Consider the following 24,121-nt stretch of genomic DNA (forward strand, 5'->3'; position numbering starts at 1 on the left):
ATTCTATTTTCTACTTATTACCTTCAAGTTTTTTTTTCACTACATTTCCTCCAGTCTTTCAATACCTCTGTTTCATGTCTTAAAATATATATATATTTTTTTAATTATATCTTTTTCCCATTTCAACCTATACCCTCAATAACCATGTGACTTCTCTATTCCTCTTCCTTCTTCCTCTTTTGCCAATCCACCATCTTCCTTCTACTTTTGCCGATCCACATTCACCATACACCTTCATGATTTTTATTTTCAACCTTTCCTTCCCTTAATCTTACCTAATCTTTTTTTCTTTTTCTTTTTTAAAGGCCTCTTAAAATGTTTAAACTTCCTCTTTCACACATGTGGTTCTCTGTGTTGTATCATAATTCACCACTCTTCTTCTTGAAAAGACTTTTCAATTCGACCTTTCCTTCATCCCATGTCTAAAATGTCCAACTGTTGCAACGTTTATTTTCTCCATTCTCTTAATTCTCCTTCATTGCATCCTTCACATAATATCTTAAATCGCATCCCTGACTTGCAAACTGGAATTTAAATTTTTTTTAACACATGTTCGTGTTCCATCAATCGTCCTTTTTTTTTCCAACTTAAGTGCCAATTCACCCCACCTCATTAAATGTATCTCCTCTGAACTCCTTACATGTTATACCCTCTTCTTTCCCCTCCCATCTTGCCCCTCATCCTTCCTCCTCTCTTAGCACCTCTTCACTGTCCTCTGCTTTACTATTGGCTCCTCCTCTCGTGTCCCAAGTTGTGTGGTGTTGTAACTAACATCTGTGGGCTCCGTTCTAACCTAACAGATATCTCACTCTCTCAATCAGTACACTCCTCAACATCTCAAACATGCTCATTCTTTCCTCTAATCACACCCGCCCTCTTCCCAACCCCTCAAATATTGTGCCTCCTCCTGCCCACTGCCTTCTTCACCATACCACGACCAAGACTTATTCTTCCCTTCGCCCTCCTGCCCCTTGGCCATGCCTGCTCTCATCGTCTCCCCTCCTTGAAGATTCTCTCTCATCCCTCCCTCTCAAAGCAACCTTCACTATTTCTCCCTCTAAGCTTCCCTCTCACCCTTCTCCCTCCAATCTCCCTCCTCACTCCCCCTTCTCAAAGTTGCCCCCCTCACAGCCACAAAGCTGCCTCCTTCCCCTGCCCTCTCTCTTCCAACTCATTCCTCTACCTCCTCCAATCTTCAACTTCCCTCTGCCTCCTCTCTTATTACTCCCCACTGTCCCTCATCCCATCACTACCGAGTCTTTTCTCCGCATCCGGCCCTCTCCCCAAGCTCTTCTGCAATCCCCCACACACTGTCAACAACTCTCCATAACTACCCCCCCTCCTCCCTCGTCCTCCCCTCCCATGCACCCAAAGCTTCCTCCCCTCCCTCTTCCTTAACAGTGTGGACCTCAAACATCCGAGGCCTTCACTCAAACCTGACAGATCTTTTCATACAGATTGCCAGTAACAAACCAGACATAATCTGCTGACAGAAACTTTCCTCCTTCAAGACGTCTCTGACTCCCTAGTATCTCTCCCTGGTTACTCACCCCTCCGGTATTACAGACCTGAGCCCCGTCCTGGTAGCGGAGTTGCTCTCTTCATCAAAAACTCTATTCTCCACTCTTCATGCACTGCCATCACCACCCCCCCCCCCACACACCCCCAGGAATACCTCTGGTTACGGCTTCCCTTCCACTCACACTTCATGTTTTTTTTGTGTTGTACCATCCATCAAGTGGTGATGACTCCTTTTACATCTCACTTGCTGAAAACATGGACCAACTTCTATCCTTTCATCTCAACAATCTCTTCCTCATATGTGGTGACTTCAATTGTTGTCATGCCAGTTGTCTGGGTGTGAGTACCTCTCTCACCTGCCATGGCACTTCAGCAAAGGACTTATTTGACTCATTGGGACTGACACAATCTGTCAACTTACCAACCCAAAACTCAACCAACGGTACTCCATCTCTTCTGGATTTGATTTTGCCCAATTTTCCTGAAAATATCTGCTGTTCTTCCCCTGCTCGAATTGGTTCATCTTACCACATGCTTGTCAAAGTAGAAATCTCTCTGGCTGTTATTAGAGAACCACCTCAGCATCATCGAGTCTGGTTTTTCACTCAGGCCGACTGGTAGGGACTTCAAGCAGCCATCAAACTTCTCGACTGGTCTCGCTTTTCTACTGTCTCTGACATCAACTCATCCTGTGAATTCTTTCAAAGAAATTTGCTCTCTCTCACAGATTTATCCCATCTCATCTTCAGTTGACATACCCTTCCTCCTGCCCATAGTACACTGAAGCTTGTGTTGAGGCAGTTGTCCTGAAATAACTTTCCTTCTCCTCATGGAAGGCAAATCCAACCAAAGGCAATCTCAGTTCCTTCCACAAAGCTCGGAACAAGTGTGTGTCTACCCTCAGGACAGCCATGAAACAACATCTTTCTACTCTCAAGTCTGAACTCTCAAACCTGTCTCCCTACTCCAAATCCTGGTGGCATCTGGTTAAGTTTGTTACTGGTGGCTCATTCCGTGTCATTTCAGCCAGGGGTTGCGGTGACCCTCTCAGATTTTTCTGAAAAAATACTCAAAGCTACCTTAACATATATGAGGAAGGTTTGCCAAGTTATAGCTCAAAATTCCAAGTAGTGTCCGAGATATGGCCCTACAAACACCCTCGGGGTGCTTCAATTCTGGCAGTCGTGAGTTGCAGATTTGTATCTGAAGCATTTTTGGAGGGCTCTAAATTCCAGAATTTTACAAACAAAGTTCTGAAAATTCACAATTATGGTGTCTATTCGTGAGGCTTTCAGACTTTGACATCAAAAATATTCTACTTAAAATACTTTTTAAGATAAGTACTCTCAAAAGTAGTGATTTGTAACATGCAGTGAAAAATATTTGAGTTTTCAAATTGCTGCCAACAGTCAGTTTATTCATCATAAAGAATTTTGTTGCCTGATTTACATAATCTAGTGACTGGATCATTTACACAAGAAAACTGAAACCTTTTGGAGCAAAATATTGGGTGCTATAGGTGTCTGAACTTTGCTCCAGACTCAACGACACAAATTTACTCTGGTTTTACCCTAAGTATTCACCATGTTGACAGTTGCACAGCTCTTTTAAATTTTGTCACTTAAAGACACAAACATAGGCAAACTGTGGTCGGAAATTCAAGAGTTGTTCTCAATCCCTTCTATTTTTAAAAAGGCCGACTATTTTAAAAAAAAACTTCTTTGATGAAAGATGTAGCATAAAAGCAATAGGTGTGCTTTTGAAGTGGAAGCCATGCCAAACATTCATAAGTTGGCACCACAATGATCAAATTGTTGTGTTTTTTTGGTCAGAACAAGTATGTGGTTACTTTAATTTGGCTCACATTTTTTTAAAAGAATATTTTAGTTTAAGGCCACCACCAATCTCAACTACAAATTAAGACACATAATGTGATCATAATATTCACCATTATAAATATACATTTGCATATCTAATTGTTTGTATACTTAGTGTACATTGTACGAAAGTCTACATCCATTTGTAAATGTAGTAGTGGGGCAACTTAGCTAAATATAGCATAACAACGTGCAAAGTATCCACCCATGGGCGGGTACAGTTATCTGTTGAATGGCGTTGGTCCCATCTCAATCGGATGAAATTGAGAAATTGACGTAATCCGGTGACCTTGACCCCGTGACCTTTGACCTTGACCTTGACGTTGATCCCCTTATGTCCGTTCCCAAGGATCACATATGCCAAGTTTCATCTCATTCTATCCAACGGTTTGGTCGTCTATAACGGACAAACAAACATGAAAAATTGACGTTTTAGTCAATTTATGACGTCATAACTCGAAAACCGGAAGTCGGAAGTGAATGTCATCAATGAACTGTCATTTAATTTTAATTATCTGTCGAATGGCGTTGGTCCCGTCTCGTTCGGATGAAATTGAGAAATTTACGTTTTCCGGTGACCTTGACCCCGTGACCTTTGACCTTGAACTTGACCCCCCTATGTCCGTTCTCATGTCCCAAGGATCACTCATGCCAAGTTTCATCTCATTCCATCCAACGGTTCGGCCGCCTTTAAAGGACGAACAAACAAACAAACACACAAGCAAACACACACACAAACATATTCTATCTTTTTAGTATAGTAGATTGTGCATTTTGTGAGGAAAGCCCCAAGTCTGGCACACTAGTAGCCTATCATATTATGAACAGATTTGGATATTGTATCTGCTTTACTGGAGAGGAATGCAGGTTGATAGTGAAATTTTATTGACTCATAAAGGTCCAATAATGGTCAAAGAAAGTAACAATTTGATTTCATTGAGAAAAAAAGTTAAAGTGGACTAATTAGTCTTATTAAGACACAGATTCCAAAGCATGGAAAAGGAGTGCGTAGACACGTGATCGGAGCAGCAGTTATTCCTGGAAACTGGCAGAACTTCCTCTGAGTGGACACCAACAAGACCAAGCTGTTCAAGTTCCCATCAGAAGCTATCTTCAGGTGGTTTGACCATGATTACAAGCAGCTGGTTATCACTGATGGAGAGGCAGTCCTGAGCAAGCCACCGCTGCTAGACCTGGCCTTGCTCGCCCCATGCAGCCACGAAGAAGCTGACAGTCGAATGTTGTTGCATGCATCCCATGCAGCCAACCATGGTCACCACAAGATAATGATCAAGACAGTTGACATCGATGTTGTGGTGTTGGCTGTGTCAGTGGCCCAGGGACTGCAACCAGAAGATGAACTGTGGCTAGCATTTGGCACTGGGAAGAGTTTTCGGTACCTGGCAGCCCACGAAATAGCAGCTGGCCTCGGACCAGAGAAGGCACAGGCATTCCCAATGTTTCACGCTCTGACTGGGCGTGACACTGTATCTAGCTTTGCTGGACATGGTAAGAAGACTGCTTGGACAATCTGGACCATTCTGCCAGAACTTACAGACTCACTGCTGAAGCTATCCGCTGCACCAAGTGGCATACCAGACGATGTCATGCACACCATTGAGAGGTTCGTCATATTGCTCTATGACAGAACCAGCACGTGCAATGACATTGACAAGGCCCGGAAGAAACTCTTCGCGAAGAAGAACAACGTGCAGCTGATCCCGCCAACCAAGGCAGCTCTGGAGGAGCATGTGAAGAGGGCGGCCTACCAAGGAGGCCATGTGTGGGGTCAAACACTGCTACCAACGCCAGGGCTGCCTCCTCCATCCAGCTGGGGCTGGGTCAAGAATGATGAGGGGGTGTATGAGCCACACTGGACGAAGCTACCCAAAGCAGCCCAAACCTGCTATGAGCTAGTATCGTGCAAGTGCAAGAAGAGCTGTCTGAAGCGTTGCAAGTGCAAAAAGGCCACACTTGAATGCACAGGTGTGTGTGTGTGTGTGTGTGTGTGTGTGTGTGTGTGTGTGTGTGTGTGTGTGTGTGTGTGTGTGTGTGTGTGTGTGTGTGTGTGTGAGAGAGACAGAGAGTGAGAGAGAGACAGAGAGTGTGTAAGGAGAGACAGAGAGTGTGTGAGAGAGAGAGAGAGTGTGTAAGAGAGAGACAGAGAGTGTGTAAGATAGAGAGACAGAGAGTGTGTGTGTGAGAGAGAGAGAGAGAGTGTGTGTGTGTGAGAGAGAGAGAGAGTGTGTGTGTGAGAGAGAGAGAGAGAGAGTGTGTGTGTGAGAGAGAGAGAGAGTGTGTGTGTGAGAGAGAGAGAGAGTGTGTGTGTGAGAGAGAGAGAGTGTGTGTGTGAGAGAGAGAGAGAGAGAGAGAGAGAGAGAGAGAGAGAGAGAGAGAGAGAGAGAGAGAGAGAGAGAGAGAGAGAGATAGAGATAGAGATAGAGATAGAGATAGAGATAGAGATAGAGATAGAGATAGAGATAGAGATAGAGATAGAGATAGAGATAGAGATAGAGATAGAGATAGAGATTCCCGCCTTTAGAATAAACTCCCTCACTCTATTCAATTCCATTCTTCCCTCCAGGCCTTCAAAACAGCTGTTCACCACCACCTCTTATTACCCCCATCCAAATCCTCGATCTTTTCTACCCCCGATAATCCACCCAAGCCCACCTCCTTCAAATTCCCTGCTTTCCTTCCTGAAATCCTGCAATGTCCATCTTCTATTCCCCATGTTCTCCGTCCCATCCCTCTCCTTTCCACAGATCTCCTAATGTCTCTCTTCCCCACTGTTTGTCCTTCCTATCCCGCCCCTCTTGTCTCATGCCCCCCTTGCTGTGCGTTGTGTGTTCGCTCTCTCATGAGCCTCGCTCGACAAGGTATGCAAAAAGAAAGGAAATGGGAAATTCTATTCAATGGGAATGTTGCTGTTATAGTTTGGCAGGATAAACAGCATATATATATTTATATATATATATATATATATATATATTTATATATATATATATATATATATATATATATATATATATTATAGTCATGTCAATCGATGTCTCTTTCCCTCCTTAATCTATTCAGCGATTATGATGGTCCTGAAAAAAGAAAGATTCCTGTTGCTTATCCAAAAGCAGTGAAGGCCTATAATGCTTCTATTGGAGGGAGGGGGGGGGGGCAGACAAAAATGACCAAATTACTAGATTGCAGACTTTCTGCCGTCACTATAAATGGCCAACATTCTTGGTAATAAAATTATTAATGTGGGCTGCGTACAATGCATATGTACTGATGGGCTTCATAAAGACCCATGCTCCACCAAACAAGAGTAGTCACTTTCTATTTGTTTATGCAGAAACTGTGCCAGGAACTTGTAGGTGATGTTCAATCTACTGGAGCAGCATTTGGTAATTGATGCTCAGCAGAGTTTCAGGACAAGCGACAACTGAAAAGGGATGCTCACTGATGTAGAAAAGGCTCCACATGCGACTACCAATAATTGTGTTGTGTGCAGAGAGAAGTACTTTATGGCTAACTAAGCAAAGGATCCCGAGGGCAAAGGGTAAGGACTTGCCAAAACGTTGCAAGACAATACACTGGTGCACGTACTGTGAATAATTCTTGTGTATCGGAAATCCGGGAAATAACTGCTTGTTTGACTGGCACCACAAAGTAGAGTATTGGTGATGAACTCCAAAAATAAGAAAGTAAGCCAGTTTTTGATTCAAAATATCATTTATTTGTAATTACAGGGCTCAAATTTTTTTTTACAAGCAGAAAACCGAAATGAAACAAATTTCAACTTTTCAGTTACTTTTCTCCAGGGAACCCAGGGTGGGGTAGCTGAAAGCAAAGGAGCTCAGGGTTCAAAAGGTTAAGACTAAGCCACCTTGTGTTGTTCCACCTGATGAGTGTCAGCCCACAACTGCAGCACGAGGACCCTGAAAAAACCCTGTTTAGCAGAACCCACATTAAATACATGCTGTATCTACTTCTCCACCAGATTGTTCTGCACTTTATCTGACCCATATTCAGATAACTGGCTCTGGAGAGATTGGAATAGTATTTTATGTAGCTCTTTTTATCCTTACAAGTTTTCCTTATTTCAACATTTTCCCCCTTCCTCTGCTGGCCGAGGTTCAACCTCACTATTTGCTCTCTGTCACAGAGGGAGTGGGCAAGTTTGATGATTGGGGAGCTAGTGAAACCCGCAGTGTCTCCATCCTTCCTTGTTCTTGCAGTGATGGGGATGAGGTGAAGGGCCAGATAGTGTCTTTCACTGAGCAATGCAAATGGACCATGTGGGCTTCTCCTGCAAATGTAACAAATTTGAGTTACTCATACAGTGTTACGTGGTTGTGAGAGTAACAATGCAACTCACCTCAATATAAAGTAACATTCAACACAATGTATCAGTGACATTTCTCAAATTGTTGGATTCGCTATATATGCTAGATATCCCTTATTGTCGGGTTTTGTGTGCGTGCGTGCGTGCACGCACGCACACATATATATATATATATATATATATATATATATATATATATATATATATATATATATATATATATATATATATATATATATATATATATATATATATATATATATATATATATATATATATATATATGTGTGTGTCTGCAACGTGAGGCTCCACAGCATGAACCAGCGAACCGATTTCCATGAAACTTTGCCAACATGTACAATATCTGCTGCGAATGTGTGCATTTGAATTTCGTTGCCGAGGAACCACCCGTTGTTGTACAGCGGCCGAAAAACCGCGTACAGTATTTTCAATAATTGTCCTTCAGTTTTGAATGTAGAGAAACGAGACTTCGGAATTAAACACTTCAAGATATTTAGAAAATTTTACTCGAGCCGATTTTTGATTGAGGTTTTATTTTTCAAATGGTAGTCCTTCAAAAATCGGGTGTCTATTTACCGTCATTTTTTTATGAGGGGCTTAGGAAAGTGGGCGGAGCTTTTGGAAAGTGGACGTGGTTGATGAAAAGTGGGAGTGGCGTAGGAAATTGGGAGTGGCGTCGGAAAGTGGGCGTCGCTTATGCAAAGTGGGCGTGGCTTATGAAAAATATTGTGTGGCTCAGGAGGTGTGGTCAAACAAGAGCATTGAGAGAAGTTTATGGGGTTTTCAGTGTGTGTGTGTGTGTGTGTGTGTGTGTGTGTGTGTGTGTGTGTGTGTGTGTGTGTGTGTGTGTGTCTGCCTGCCTGCAACGCGAGGCTCCACAGCACAAACCAGCAAACTGATTATTTTTCAAATGGTAGTCCTTCAAAAATAGGGTGTCTATTTACCGTCATTTTTTTTATGAGGAGTGCCAGTTGGCAAAATACGCAATCGGAAAAAATCTTGCAAGGCAGAGGAACAATTGTATGTGAACCAATACGTCTTGGCAATGAATCTTCGTCGGTGGATCGGTCAGAATGAAAAGCATCGTATCCAGCGCTTCGATCCTAGCGAATCCCTCGTCGCCTACCGGCTTGTTTCATTCGTTTGTTTCTTTAACTTGTAATGTTCTGTTAGATTGAATTTTACACATTTATATTTCAAAATTTACATAAAGCATGTCTCCTGGACCAATATTGAAGTAAGATGTTAAATTAATCTTTTGTATGCTAAATTGTTTGTTGAAATACATTCTATGTTAAAATTCTGAACTTCAACTTCAGTGTTTTGTGGGTTATCATCATCATACGATAATTAAAGAAGTGCCTTTGTTTGTTTGACTTCTATGCACTCCGAAACCGCCTGATGGAATGATTTGAAAATTGGTGGTTGTACTCTGAGTTTACCTGGGAAGGTCTTCAGTCGTTAAAATAAAATAAAACAAAAATTCATAATCCTTGGGGTTCAGGGTGGGTGGGGGGAAGACCCCAATTTTAATTTTCTCTGGAAATATGTATGACAAAGCACTGTTCCCGGTAGGAGCGGGTATTACAAGTACAGTCCAGTATTGTTAAAATATGCCAGTTCTGGGGAAATTTACCCATCCATATGGATGGGTACTTTGCAAATTTTGTTAATTTTGCAAATTGGAATCCCAACAACTTCTGAGCTTTATAATCAAGCATTTTGGATTTAGAAGGTCCTTTAAAGGTCCTGTTCCTACCTAGATTTTTTTATATCCTTGATATCTGTCCCAAAATGCCTCTTATTTGCAATTTTTTTTTTCCATCCCAAAAATCAGACTATTTCACAGGATGTACTTCATTCATATTTACTACCAATAGTAGTTCAACTTGGTATAGCTAAGAAATATAGGAACTTTGTTCAGCAGTGTTTACATTTTATTTATTGGTGATATTGTGCAAAAGAAACTGCATTGATCAAATTGATTTAAAACACTGCATGATCATTGTTTTTTGTTTTCTTTGTTTTTTACCATTTGTCTGCAGGAATAACTTTTCAGAAAAAGACAACAGATTTGCACAATGTAAGAACATTATTGTTTGTATATACAAACCCCTCCCCCCTTTTTTATCCTCCTTCCATTTATCAATTTTATTTTCTCGAGTTGTTATAAGATAAGCAATTGAGGCAGAATTTTGACCTCCCATCCCCATTTTCCTTTTCACTCATCTCGACCTTGATTCCTCATTCTATTGTTTCTTTTTACTTCTTGCATACAAAGTCAAGGCTCATGGAAGAATTAGAACACAGAATGGAGCAGAACAAAGTGGAAAAGGGGCAAACATACCAAAGCAGGAGAGAGGGACATAACAGAGAGAGTCAGAGGAAGAACTGGCAAAGGTAAGATTGAGCAAGAATAGTGGGGGGGGGGGGTGGACATGGAAAAGGGGGGAGGGGGAGAGGATTAATAAACTGTAGACAAGCACAAAGGCAGTAAGAAGAGGAACCAAAACCAGAGATGAAACAGGAATGGAACAAAAAACGAAAAGAAGCATGAGAGAGTGGTAGAAAATACAAATAACTTGGAAAGGGAGCTGTGAGCTTTTGGACAGTTCATGAGGATAGAATAATCATGGGTATGGCTCAGGAATGACCTGAAGTGGTGGTGAACAGCCATTTTGAAGCCCTGGAGGGAAGAGTGAGATTGAACAGACTGAGGAAGTTGGTTCTACAGGTGAGAGAGAAGAAGAGCAAATCATTGGAGGTAAAAAGTGAGCCTGGATTTTGGGAGTTTCACCAGACGTGTATGTGTCTTGCAGAAACCTGTGGGTATGGGTGACAGGGTGGGGGGGGAGCACTGAAAGGGTAGATGGTGCAAGAACAGATATTTAGCAGTAGAAAACAAGAGGCTACTAACCGACTGCAATGCGAGAGTGAAAAGTCCAAAGACAGCATGAGTGTGAGATTTGTCAGGGTTGAAAGACAGATGACAAGTGTTGGACTGGCTCCTGATTCTATCATGGTCTGCAGAAAGGGAAGGGGCTGCTACATGCCTATATGAAGGTGGAGGGATTCTATAGCATAGGTTGTAGTCAACAGCAAAGAGAAAAGGAGGATTTCCAAATATTTGGAAAGATCGTTGATAATGATGTTGATGACTGTTTTGTCGCTCAAACGTTTTGGCCTTGCCATAAGTTATAATCTTACTTGGGCAAACCATGTATCCAAGAAAGTCTGCTTTCGAAGCCAGGCATCAACTCTGAATCCTCCATCATGCAGTTTCCCTCCAGGGCTTCAAGATGGCTGTTTACCACCACCTCCATCCATACTCATATTTTCTACCATCATTAACCCTCCCAAAGCACACCCCTTCCTTAACTTGTCATTGTCTTTTTTGTTCCATTTCTGTTTTATCCATGGTATTTCCTTCCTCTGCTTCCGCGGAAAGCGGAAAGTGTTGGCGCAGTGGTTAGGGCAGCGGCTTGGGATCCAAAAGGTCCCGAGTTCAAGCCCCGTTGGGCCACTGAATTAATACACCAGGGGGTTGACTCAGCCTGTCATCCTTCCGAGGTCGGCGAAATGAGTACCAGTGCACTGGGCCGGTGTATACCCCGGTTAAAATAGGTGTACCATATCCCTGTGTCGTAAGAGGCGACCAGGGTTGCGTCAGGAAGGGCATCCAGCGTAAAACATGTGCCAAATCACTATGCGGATCATACGGATGATCCGCTGTGGCGACCCCGAACGGGAGCAGCCGAAAGAAGAAGAAGAAGATTTCCTTCATCTGCTTGCTCTCTTTGAGCTTGCATCCAGCTTGTTCACAATGTCCTCCTCCCTTTTCCCTTGATCTCATTCTTCCCCATGCCTATTCTTCCTTCAAGTGCCCTTCTGTTGTGTCCCTCTACCCTGATATTGGTGTGTTTTCCCCTTGCCACTGTTTTCTTCTTCTGTTAAGTTCTGGTCCATTCTCTGTTGGCTCTTCCACAAGCCTTGACTTCTTATACAAAAATAAACAGACGAGGCCTAAGACAACCATGGGACACTCCAGCTATTGCACTGATTACGAGAATGGAGGAAGTCAGTAAGCCATGGGAGGAGGTGGCCTAGAGTGCCATGGGCAGAGAGTTTGGAGAGCAAGGCTGGGTGCCAGACTGTCAAATTCTTTAGATACGTAGAGAGAGAGAGAGAGAGAGAGAGAGAGAGAGAGAGAGAAAGAGAGAGAGAGAGAGAGAGAGAGAGAGAGAGAGAGAGAGAGAGAGAGAGAGAGAGAGAGAGAGAGAGAGAGAGAGAGAGAGAGAGATAGAGAGATAGATAGATAGATAGATAGATAGATAGATAGATAGATATAGAGATAGAGCGCCCTGATCTCATGTCTGACATTGGTGTGCCCCATCCATTGTTGGAGAGCAGGAGCAACATCTCCAGAGTGGGGTGACTGGGTTTGAAGTATAAATTATGGTCCTATAACAACCTGTTGGAGTAAATGAAGGATTTGATGTCAATTGTGATGATGGATTTCATGACATTGTTTATGCAGTAATTGGAAGAAAGCAAATAAGCTTCTTATTAAGCGGATCTGTTTTTGCACCATGTTTGTGTAACACAGTGATATTAGCTGATTTCCATGTTGACAAAAGGTGACCGAGGGCAAATGATAGTGTGAACTGAGTAGAAAGAGAATGTGCAAGATCAGCAGACCAGGTTTTTAGGACATGTGCGCTGATACCATCTGGGTCTCTTGTAGAATTGGAGTTGAGCACTGCCAGAATATTCTGTCTTCTCAGCTGAAAAAGACAGTGTCCAGGAGCAGTTGGGTGAAAATCAATCTGTCATCGCACTAAAATACACAGTTTGGCATCCGTCTGTATGATGTCAATGTATTCAGTCATTACTTGTGCAATCTCAACCAATTAAATTTACCAAACGAGCAAAGGTTGTCGCGAATTCATTTGCGAATGCATTTTGGCACCATGAGTACCAAAAGTGGGGTGACGCAAATTATCTTCGCAAATGTGTACCATGTTACGTCACTTCTGGTGGTGGAGGGAGAGAGTGTTACGAGTGGTGCTTCAGAACCCTCAATTTTATCACGAGTAAGAGGACTCCGTGTTATTTTCACACTCGCTTAGCCTATGTTGCTTTAGACTCATCTGCAAAAAATCCGGAGGATTTGCCATGTTTTATTGTCTTTTTCTGCCTTGGGAAAAAATAAAGGCATGTTCTGGTGTAAATACAGCAGCTTGAGCGTCGTTCCACCTTCTCAGCACATGTGCTAGATGACCACGGACTCTTTTCTGGTTCTGCCGCTTGTGTAACAAAAAAGTTTATTTCGGGTGATGTTCCCTTTTCACATTTTGTTGAGCTATTTTCCGCTTTTTATCACCACTCGGGTAGTTTCATTTCATCTTTGCGACAGGTGTTATGACACATTCCTTATTTTTAAAACCTCAACGTTTTATTCTGTACATGGGATAGTCCATTTACTCATGAGGGGTTGTTTTTTATGATCATACAATAAATTGTAGTGTGGACCTGCTAAGCAATATTGATATCTATTAACATGAGGAATTATACAAATTTTATTGTGATTATTGTTGCATTTGTATACATGAAACATAGTTATTAATCTACTTGCTTTCTCTACTAACCTCACTCCCTAATTTTGTCATAGTCCTGTCTGGTTAAACATCAGGCAGAAACGTTTTTTTAAAATCAGTTAATTACGTGATAAGGCTTTCTTTCCTTGAGATCGAGCATTCCCTTTGAACTGTGTTTATCACCACTCACAATTTGGTATATTTTGTCGGCAAATTGAGACCCTCGGGGGCCCATTCTCAAAAGATTGTGAATCACAATCGGTCATGTGGAGGCCCCTGGTTGTCTCGGGGCCCCATGCAATTACGTGGGTTGCATGGCCATAACGCCGCCTCTGTGGGTACGATAGGTACAGGGAGTGAAAGGGTGGATACGTGAGATTTGGAAGCAAACACAGAATTGAGACATTTGGCATTCTATTCTCAAGAGCAGAGTTGCCTGTAGTGCCATTTGAACTATGGAAGAGATGGAGGAGGAGCATAAAATGAAATACAGACTTGACAAGGAGGCATCAGGTCTTTAAGGAAGGAGACTGGTTTAACGTTTAGCTTTGAGGTCGACCAGATCTTGTTTTGGGGCTCTCTTGCGAGTCGAAACGTACTTGGATATTTTGTGGAATGATCTGTGGTTTCTTTTGGTCGGATTTGTCCTCCACCATCCCAAGTATTGTAAATACTATGTAATTGACACCTTTATTAGTTATTACCCTTTAATTATCAGTGTAAATATCAGACTGTATAAATATTCATCCTTTCAGTACAAATCAAGCTTATGATTTTTGAATTCAATAAGGCATCATCATAACAAATACACTTCCCTAAAAGAATAACAGGATTTAATAACAGGACACCATTTTTCTGTTCTCTATCAGGTGACACTGAGTTGCCAGCATGGAACCCTGAACACGGCTATGGTGGTTGATGATGTGACAACAGAAGGACTAGGAACTAGACGCCTCGTGCTCGCAAGTCGAAATCCCATTGCCATTAATATGCAGATGAAGTTCATTAGCTACACAAACACCCACTACCTTGGAGACGGTGAACAAGGTAATTTCTGTGTTGTGTAATATGCATTTTCTCAAAAATAAATAAAGCTAAAAGAGAATAAGATGAGCAGTGAATGTAACATGTGATTTTATTTTTTGTTTGAGGCTCAAAATACGCAACATAGTGATTAGACCAATATACGTTCTGAAGGAAGGTTGTCAACATTACACTGACGACACACAAAGCATTTGGAGTTTGCTGGCATGAAGCATTGTAGAAATATACTCTTGAAAAAACACTAAGGTATCATTAATATCCATGGTGAGGGTCAGACAGCATATGAATTGAACTTCCTCTCAGAAAGATGTTTTGCTGCACAATAAAGCACCTCTTGGTGATATTGCATCAGATGTTCGTTTTATTTATTTATCAGAACCAGTTGTTCATAATAAATCCGAAGAGCAAGCAGCTGGATGTTAGAAAACAAGAACAACCCTTCTGCTTTCCAGGGAGGGCTCTGGTAACAGGGCACGAGGACACCAGGGCTGCACATAATGTTTCTGCAGTAACAATATTATTTATATCAAAGCATACATATTTACACCAGACTTAGTGGCATAATACAGGACTTTTGAAAGTGACGTATGACAAAGTTAGTTTTTAGCTCACTGGAACGTAGTTCCGGGGAGCTGATGGGATGGCGCGTCGTCCGTCCGTCCGTCCATCCGCCTCTCCACAAATACTTGCAACTTCTCTGAAACTACACATACCATTTCATTGAAACTTTACCACAGCATTCATCACCCGTGTTGTACAAAAGTTTGTTCATGGTATTAAAAATAAAAAATAAATTTCGGGGGCTGAGGGGGTCTACAGTGGGAGTTTACGGGGGGGGGGTTGCCCCTCGAAAGAGGTAGTTGCTTTCTTGTCAAACGACGCACACTTCCAAAGAAACTTGACTACAACCTTCATCACCCGTGATGTACCAAAGATTGTTCACACAATTAAATAAATCGGGGTGTAAGGGGGTGTACGGTGGGTTTGCCCCCCCCCAAAAGAGGTATTTGCTTTCTTCTCAGAAAGCACACATACAATTCCAATGAAACTTGACCACCACCTTTATCACCCGTGATGTACTAAAATTTGTTCACGGCATTAAAAAAAAAATCCATAGGTATTTACTTTCTTTTCCGTTACATATTTTGTGGATCATCCATGCCTACCAGCAGTTCCCTGGTTATCCAGCCGCTACCAGGTGAGCGCCCAGGAGTATTGCCCCTATGTTTATTATTATTCTGCCGGAAATGTTCTGGTTTATTCTGTTCTAAATCCATTTTCTCTGCAACCACTTGTTGGATTGACATGGAATTTTAAACATGGGTGTGACTACTCATGCAGAATTTTGTAATTATAATTATGATGTCATAGTTCACGTGGTGTGCCAGCCATGTTGGGGAAAAAATTGGGACCTCTGTATCTCCAAAACTGCACCATGGAAAAAATTGAAACTTGGCACATGGCAAGTACTCCACATGGGAAATAAGTGTGATTTTTCATGATGTCATCAGTGAAGTGGTATCCCGGTCAAAATTCGACACGTAGAACACTGTATCTGATCAGTCTGAAATTTTTTTGAGGGTCATCTGGGGATAAACATCATAGGTCACGTGGTAGAGCAGCGATATTGTATTTTTTTTTTAAACACTTTTAAAATCTTCTCCGAAACTGCTAAACGTGTTGAGGCAAAACATTAAACACGTTCCCCAAGCCATGGGGACACCAGGGTGTTGATGAATAATTGTTAGGTCACATGGTTTGGTGGCCATATTGGATTTACCCGAAAAGCCTGAAAATTTTTTCACCAGAATGGCGAGACAGATCAAAGTGAAACTTCACACACATTCCCCAAGACTTGGGGATAGCAGGCTGGTCATGAACAATTAATTAATGTCACATGGTTTGGCAGCCATATTGGATTGAAGGAAAATATTAAATAATGTTTTCTCTGGAACCGCTTATCCGATCGAAGCAAAACTTCACAAGTATCATCTAACACCATTGCTGCCTATAGGGTGAAAATAATGACGTCATAAGTTATGTGGTTTGGTGGTCATCTTGGATAGAAAAACGCACGTTATCCGATTAACACGAAACTTCACAATCATGATCCCCTACCCAATTTGTGGCTGAATGTAAACTTATGTCATAGGTCACGTGGTTTGGCAGCCATATTGGATTGTAAATTTAAAAACTTTTAAAATCTTCTCCTCCAGAATGGTTTACCACATCGAGGCAAAACTTTACAGGTGTGACCGCCTTTCCATGACGAACAAAAAGTTTGCTTCCTTTTTTGACAGTAGGTCACATGATTTTGCGGAAATATTGGATTTATCCTAAAACCTTTGAAAATCTTCTCCTACAGAAAGGCTGGACAGTTCGAGGTGAAACTTCACACTCATGTTCCCCAAGACTTGCAGACAGGGCCGGATTAACCACTAGGCCCCTGAGGCCCGGGCTTTGGCCTACGAAAAATATTTGGCCTACGAAAATTTCCGACGAGGTTTTTTTTTTCAGTCTTAATTATGTGACTCGACATGTGCAGGAAGGCTGAACACACCGTGAGGGAAGGCGGCTGGCACACTGCCAGACAGTGATCATCGACAGCGATCGTGGAACCACGTGATCACATCACAATCAGCCAATCACAGGCGTCGCCGCTATCGTCTGGCTGATGGGTGGAGTCATGTTCGTGCTGAGTATGAACATACTGGCACCCTCTTACCTTCCTGTGAGTTATCGAGCATCCTGACGCTTGCAGTTCTTCGTTTTGTTCTTATTTGTCGTTTTTTATTCTTGACTATCGCCGATGGATATATTCGGCACAACGACAGTGGTACTTGCAAACGCAACAAAAAGAAGAGGCGTGAAGCACAAACAAAAAGAAGAGGCGTGAAACAGAAACAAAAATACTGTCTGGATCCATGTTGAAATTTTTTTTCACCTCACCAGAGTCGAGATGAGCAAACAGAATGTACGCATGCAGAGTCTTCTGATGTCAATGTCGAGGGATCAAGTAATCTCGCACTGCATCACATTTCGAAAGCTGATGATACAAATACCGTCTCATCAAGCAACGAGTAAAGCATTGGAACAACTGCAGCCAGTGCTGCGGCTCGTAGTTTCAATCCTGATCCTGCTGAATGGACTCTTTCTGTAGAACTCGTGGATAATTTCATCCAGAATCCTCCCTGCCAAGATAGGAACGCAGATTTTTCATATACGGCCCGAATGTATCCAGATAAAACACGGTATTTTCGGCGCGAACACTTTCAGCGGAAACTCACAAACGGGGAAAAGGTGAACAGGGACTGGATGTTGTTTTCTCCATCAAACGGTAAACTTTACTGCTATGTGTGCAAACTCCTATGTCCCGACAGCGATGATCACGAAAGCCATCACAGTAATTTTCGAATCGGATTCAATGATTGGAAGAATGCCTCTGCCCGTCTCGCGTCGCACGAGCATGGGACTGCCCATATTCTCGCAATCAAAAAGTCGCTCGAAATGAAGGTGACAGACAGGATTCACACATCATTTGAACAGTGGTACCTCCACGAGGAAGCTTACTGGACCAATGTCCTGAAGCGAATTGTCGCTGTAATATCGTTCCTCGCCGAAAGAGGCTTCCGTTCGGGACACGACTGAGCAGCTAGGTTGTGCTAATAATGGAAACTATCTTGGTTGTCTTGAACTAGTCTCAAAATTCGATCCATTTCTCACCCAGCATCTTGAAGTGTATGGGAACAAGGGAAAGGGAAGTGTATCGTACCTGTCATCAAGCCGCTGTCACACCTTGACGATTTAGCCAGCGTATGCCGACGTATGAAAAATTTGTCTAAAACACTAGCACACGTCGAATACGTTATGGGTAAGTTTTGTATACGTCGTAGTACGCTGGCATACGTCGTAGTATGCCGAGCTCGTAAGCAAATTTTAAGCATGCTCAAAATTTTTCGACATATGCCAGCGTATGACTCACACGTTCCGCATACGCTGGCATAAGTTGTAGGCGCGTTACGCGATCGTCGACACACGTTACTTGTAAGTTACTCATAAGTCGAAACACGTCGAGGTAATGTTTAGCATACCCGAAACTTATTTCTAACCTCTGAGTAACGTGTTGTAGGCACGTTACGCGATCGTTGACACACGTCGACACACGTTACTTGTATGTTACTCATAAGTCGAAACACGTCGAGGTAATGTTTAACATCAGTGTTCCAGACTCCATGGTATTTTTTCTTTTCTTTTTTTTCTTCGGCATGACGGTGATGTTGACACTTCGATTTCTAGTGCGGTTATAATCTAATATAATTGATAGGCTGCCGCTCAACGATTTAAATCATAACCGCTGCTTCGGAGAGATGGCAGTGGGGTTGTTAACCAGATTGTTTAATAAAGTCTTGGAAAGTGAGAGGATGCTGGAAGAGTGGAGATTAAGTGTACTGGTTCCGATTTTCAAGAATAAGGGTGATGTGCAGAGCTGTGGAAATTACAGAGGGATAAAGTTGTTAAGCCACACCATGAAGTTGTGGGAAAGAGTAGTGGAAGCTAGGTTGAGAGGAGAGGTGACTATCTGTGAGCAGCAATATGGGTTTATGCCAGGAAAGAGCACCACTGATGCAATGTTTGCTTTGAGAATGTTGATGGAGAAGTATAGGGAAGGCCAGAAGGAGTTGCATTGTGTGTTTGTGGATTTAGAGAAAGCTTATGATAGGGTGCCAAGAGAGGAGTTTTGGCATTGTATGAGGAAGTCGGGAGTGGTGGAGAAGTATGTGAGGATCGTGCAGGATATGTATGAGGGCAGTGTGACAGCGGTGAGGTGTGTGGTCGGAATGACGGACCAGTTTAAGGTAGAAGTGGGGTTGCACCAAGGATCGACTCTGAGCCCTTTCCTGTTTGCAATGGTGATGGACAGGTTGACGGACGAGATCAGACTGGAGTCCCCATGGACTATGATGTTCGCGGATGACATCATGATCTGTAGGGAGCGTAGGGAGCAGGCTGAGGCGAGCCTCGAGAGGTGGAGGTACGCACTGGAGAGAAGGGGAATGATAGTCAGTCGGAGTAAGACGGAGTACATGTGCGTAAATGAGAGGGAGGGTGGTGGTATGGTGCGGTTGCAAGGAGTTGAGGTGGGGAAGGTGGATGGGTTTAAATACTTGGGATCAACTGTCCAAAATAAGGGAGAGTGTTGGAGAGAAGTGAAAAAGAGAGTGCAGGCAGGATGGAGTGGGTGGAGAAGAGTTGCAGGAGTGATTTGTGACAGAAGGGTAGCTGCAAGAGTGAAGGGGAAAGTATACAAGACCGTCGTGAGACCAGCTATGTTGTATGGTTTGGAGGCGGTGGCGCTAACAAAAAGACAGGAAGCGGAGCTGGAGGTGACAGAGTTAAAGATGCTGCGATTCTCGTTGGGAGTGACGAGGATGGACAGGATAAGGAATGAGTATATTAGAGGGACAGCGCAGGTAGGACGGTTTGGAGACAAAGTGAGAGAGGCAAGATTGAGATGGTTTAGACATGTGCTCAGGAGGGAAGCGGAGTATATCGTGAGAAGGATGTTGAAGATGGAGCCGCCAGGCAGGAGAAGAGGAAGGCCAAAGAAGAGGTTCATGGATACGGTGAGGGCGGACATGCGGGTGGTTGGAGTGTCAATGGAAGATGTGGAGGATAGAGCGAAATGGAGACGGTTGATCCGCTGTGGCGACCCCTTACGGGAGCGAGCCGAAAGAAGAAGAAGAAGAAGTTTATAGGTCCGTAACTCATCAATCCCGTGTTATATCAAAGCAGGACGCCTCAGTACCCAGTCATCACTGCCAGCAGTTATAAAGTGGCAGTTGTTTTGTTTGTTTTTGTAACGGTTCAACCTTGGTCATTGTGAATATAGACTACCTTTTTTTTGGCATATAAATTGATGCGGAGTATAAGTCGAATTGACTATTTCCCCATTTTCTTTCCTTCATTCATAGATAAGTCGATTTTTTGTTTAGATGAAGATAGATCAACTATGGTAGTTTGCAAAACTGTCATTCAGGCGAAGCAATTTCAGTGTTAATTCTTCCCTTATCCTCACAACACATGCCTGTGGTACTTCCAGGGTCATGAATATTAACAAGCTGTTTTGTGCATATTATTTGAAATACTTTGTGGGATGACCTTTCAGATAAATTGGGAATGTAAATAGTTTTTCAACATGTTTGTGCCTGGTGTTGGGTTTGTGGTTAGGGTGGCTTGCTTGGGATCTTAGGGTCCTGAGTTTGAGCCACGTTGGCCGCTGAATTAAGTCCAGGTGGGGTTGACTCAGCCTGTCATCCTTCTGAGGTTGGCAAAATGAGTACCATTGTACTGGTATAGGGGCACAGCATCAGCGGCACAGCCATGCCCCAACAAAACGACAGCTACCCGGCAGCCAAGCTGCCATATGCAAGAAGAAGAAGAGGCTGTTTGTCATGTAGTATAGAGGCACAGTATTTAAAACAAGCTACAGAATCATTATATCAGCACTGGCTCATAGCACATTAAATTTTGTCACAGTTTAATACTCCTTCATAAAGTAGAGAGTTCAATGAAAACGATAACCTGAAAAGTGTTCAAGTATATGCAGGTGAGCCTTGCTGTTCGTGTGGGTTACGTTCTTGAAAATCCTTGTGAACCCCAAATCTGCAAACTTACTGGGTAATGGGGAAAATAGGGTTAGGGACTTCGTCTTTAAAATTTGTCCAAACTGTATTCTTAATTAAGATATTTGTGCATTGTTTTTGTGTTTTTATTTTCATGAATAAAATAGTTATTTAGAACATAAATGAAACATTATTTTCCTATGTTAGGAACAGAAATGAAGTATTATTTTCCTGTATAATAACATCAAATAATGTTTATTTTCTTCAGGTATTAAGAACATGAAACTTGTCTTTAATAATAACGAGCAAATATCACCTGTTGCTTTGCTGACGGGAATATTGACAGTGTGGTGGGGGAAGGGGAGGATGGGGTAGACAGAGACAGAGACAGAGACAGAGACAGAGACAGAGACAGACAAACAGATACACGCACATTAGATGCTCCTGGGAGTCCCCTGAATCCACCATCGTTGGTTTCATTGAAATCTGTTCTCAAGTTATAGCATGACAAACAAACAGACAGACACGGCTCCTTTTATAGTAGAGATGATTATAAACTTGATCCAGTGATGCGATGATGATGGCAGATAAAGACGAGTTTATGGAGATGATATTGGAGGGGTTGAGGGGGTTATTGTGTTTATGGCCAATGCTAATTAGGTAATTAAATGTGGAAAATAGTTCACCAACCAGCTATTACTCAAGTGCATTTACTGCAATTCACAAACTTTTCCTCAGTAAATTATTCGTGCCTGTTTATTGTGTTATTTTTGACGTCCTTTAAAACAGTAAGTTTCCCATCTTGAATGATTTTCAATTTTGTTTGACTACCAAGCAGGCAGACAGAGTAAAAATATTATTTTACTCCTATCTGCAAATGGGTGATCAGGACGAATTCTGAGCCAGGGTACAGTAAAACAGCAGACTTGTGTTAGAATTTATGGTCCGATTCGTGTGCAAAATACAACACAACATTCAATTAAATAAGTTTTTCTTGATCATAAACTGATAAGACAGATGGAGGACGGACGGACAGATATGAATTAATTCCTTAACCCTGTTTTTTGGTTCGCGGGCTAAAAATGGACATCTGACATTTATTTTAACACAAGCACATTTTAATCCATGAAAGAGCTTAATCACTGAGCACTGTGTTTTAAATTTACATTTATACAATTTATTTCAGAAAAATATCACACTTTGCAATTTTTTTATTTATGCAATTCAATGTCTTTAACTATTATTTTCTAATCTGAATATAAATCGTGGCTCAGACTTTTGGAGAGAAAAGCATTGACTTATTCGCCAAAAAATATGGTAAGTTTGAAGTACATACCAGAATAAGTTTTTTTTTTTTTTACATTAGAGTTCAGCACATTTAATATTTTTAATAACCTTCAAGGAAAATCGGCATTTACTGATTATATAATAACGACAATAACAATTTGCTTATATAAATATATGATTATGTAATAATTTATTGATGACAATAACAAAATTTGCCTTAAAAAAAAAAACATTTTAAAGAAAATTTTGATTTGCCTTAAAAATTATCCCAAAATAATAATCTAGATTGTGTGTGAGAAACATTTCTAAGCATAAAAATCAATGGAATGATTTGTGTGGAAAAACAAAGCATTTGATATAAGTGAAAATGAAGAGAAAATGGAGTTTCTGAAAACAACCAAAGGGTGTGTATTCATCACTATAACATACATCATAGAACAAAAATGCATGACTATCATGATCAAAATAATTCTCTGTCCTCTCATCTCCCTTCAGTCAAGTTGGAGTACGGAGGTCAAATCGCTGAGTTTCTCATCAGAGTCCAACATCCTCGGCTTCCGAAGTTGTACGATCCTGGGACAGGTAAATCCAAACCTAACAAAATGCACAGTCGATGGTTATTTTCCTGTGATTGTATCTGTGGTTTATTATTTCAAGGCAACAGTTTATTATGATTGTGATTTTTCAACATTCCAAATGAGATTGTCATTTGCAAATAGTAATTAATTTTCCTTCATATTGATTCTCGACAACCAGCAGAATCTCAGGTAGTGGCGGGCAACAGGCTACAATTTAAAGTTATGTTGAAGTTTAGGTTTTACCTTGAGTTATGTGCACAGTGCTAGTTATGGACCGATCTTGTTACAGGAGAATCGTTTTTGAAAGAGAGAGATTTTGATGAACTCAAGGTTATCTGGATTTAGCTATGAGGAAGGGACAGTAAATTGCTGTAAATGAATGTGTACCATTATATGAAAGGTTTGCAACTGCTTCCTTCAACTCTTTTTTTGTAGTTTTATCAATTGTTTATTTTGGTGTGTGTGAACATTGCATGTTTGTCCTTGGTATATGTGGCAAAATAGTCCTTTGAGTTTTGAGGAAAGGATATATTCCTTATTAGACTGAGGTTGTGGAAGATGCCCTTGTCAAAAAGTTAAGGTAAGATCCATCAAATGCTCCCACGCCCCTCCTCCACCAATACAACCGCCTCTCTCCTGGCAATGTACTCGGCATCCTGACTTTCTGCACCAGAGTATTTATTGGTGATGTATGGAGCGCAATTTAAAATGATGAAATTATTTAGTATAGATAACAAAAGAACAGAATAATGTGTAAATAAGGGGGCCCTTGCCCCACCTTACTCTGCTGTACTACAATTTTGCAACAGCTTCATGCTTCGATGAGGTATAGATAGATAACTTGTCTGTCAGTGTGTGTGCACATCTTATGTACATGAGGTAGTTCTTGAAGTGGATATAATGCCATCATTTCATTCCTGTTGTGTATTGGATCACAAATGTACAGTATGTCATTTTCCTTCTGTCACCACTTGGCCCATTAATCCATGCCATATTCATTTCTCTTGAAGGCAATATTAGCGAGTTGGTGACGATCATAACCAAGACATTCCTTCGCTATGAAAAGGTGCAGAATCTTATTGCGAGTGTACGTAAATTTTACACTGACATACGAATCGTGGTGGCGGATGACAGCGAACCATGGCAGAACGTCACGGGTTGGAAAGTGGATCATTACAAGATGCCTTTTGGCATGGTGCGTTTTGCAATTTACCACTTCTGCACTTTTTTG

The 24,121-nt window shown here is 41.8% G+C and overlaps 2 protein-coding genes across 3 annotated transcripts in view; one reads left to right on the forward strand and one right to left on the reverse strand.

Moving 5' to 3' along the window:
* LOC147028059 (beta-1,4 N-acetylgalactosaminyltransferase 1-like) overlaps window positions 1–24,121 on the forward strand; it is a 91,919-nt gene that overhangs the window by 28,826 nt on the left and 38,972 nt on the right. The window contains exons 4-7 of the mRNA XM_085878060.1: window positions 9,807–9,844; window positions 14,228–14,405; window positions 22,808–22,894; window positions 23,901–24,085. Coding sequence (XP_085734186.1) covers window positions 9,807–9,844; window positions 14,228–14,405; window positions 22,808–22,894; window positions 23,901–24,085 — 488 coding nt within the window. The remainder of the gene's footprint in view (window positions 1–9,806; window positions 9,845–14,227; window positions 14,406–22,807; window positions 22,895–23,900; window positions 24,086–24,121) is intronic.
* KIAA0753 (KIAA0753 ortholog) overlaps window positions 7,167–24,121 on the reverse strand; it is a 133,625-nt gene continuing 116,670 nt past the window's right edge. Inside the window, exon 16 of one of the 2 annotated variants that reach the window (XM_085878052.1) lies at window positions 7,167–7,704. The gene's annotated coding sequence lies outside the window, so the exon portion shown is untranslated. Of the gene's footprint in view, window positions 7,705–22,624; window positions 22,907–24,121 lie in introns of those variants that run through there. The other variant, XM_085878050.1, reaches the window with a different exon arrangement.

Source organism: Eptatretus burgeri, chromosome 4 (assembly GCF_056783735.1).
Source record: "Eptatretus burgeri isolate ZD-2024b chromosome 4, Ebu_testis_v1, whole genome shotgun sequence".
Lineage (NCBI taxonomy): Eukaryota > Metazoa > Chordata > Myxini > Myxiniformes > Myxinidae > Eptatretus > Eptatretus burgeri.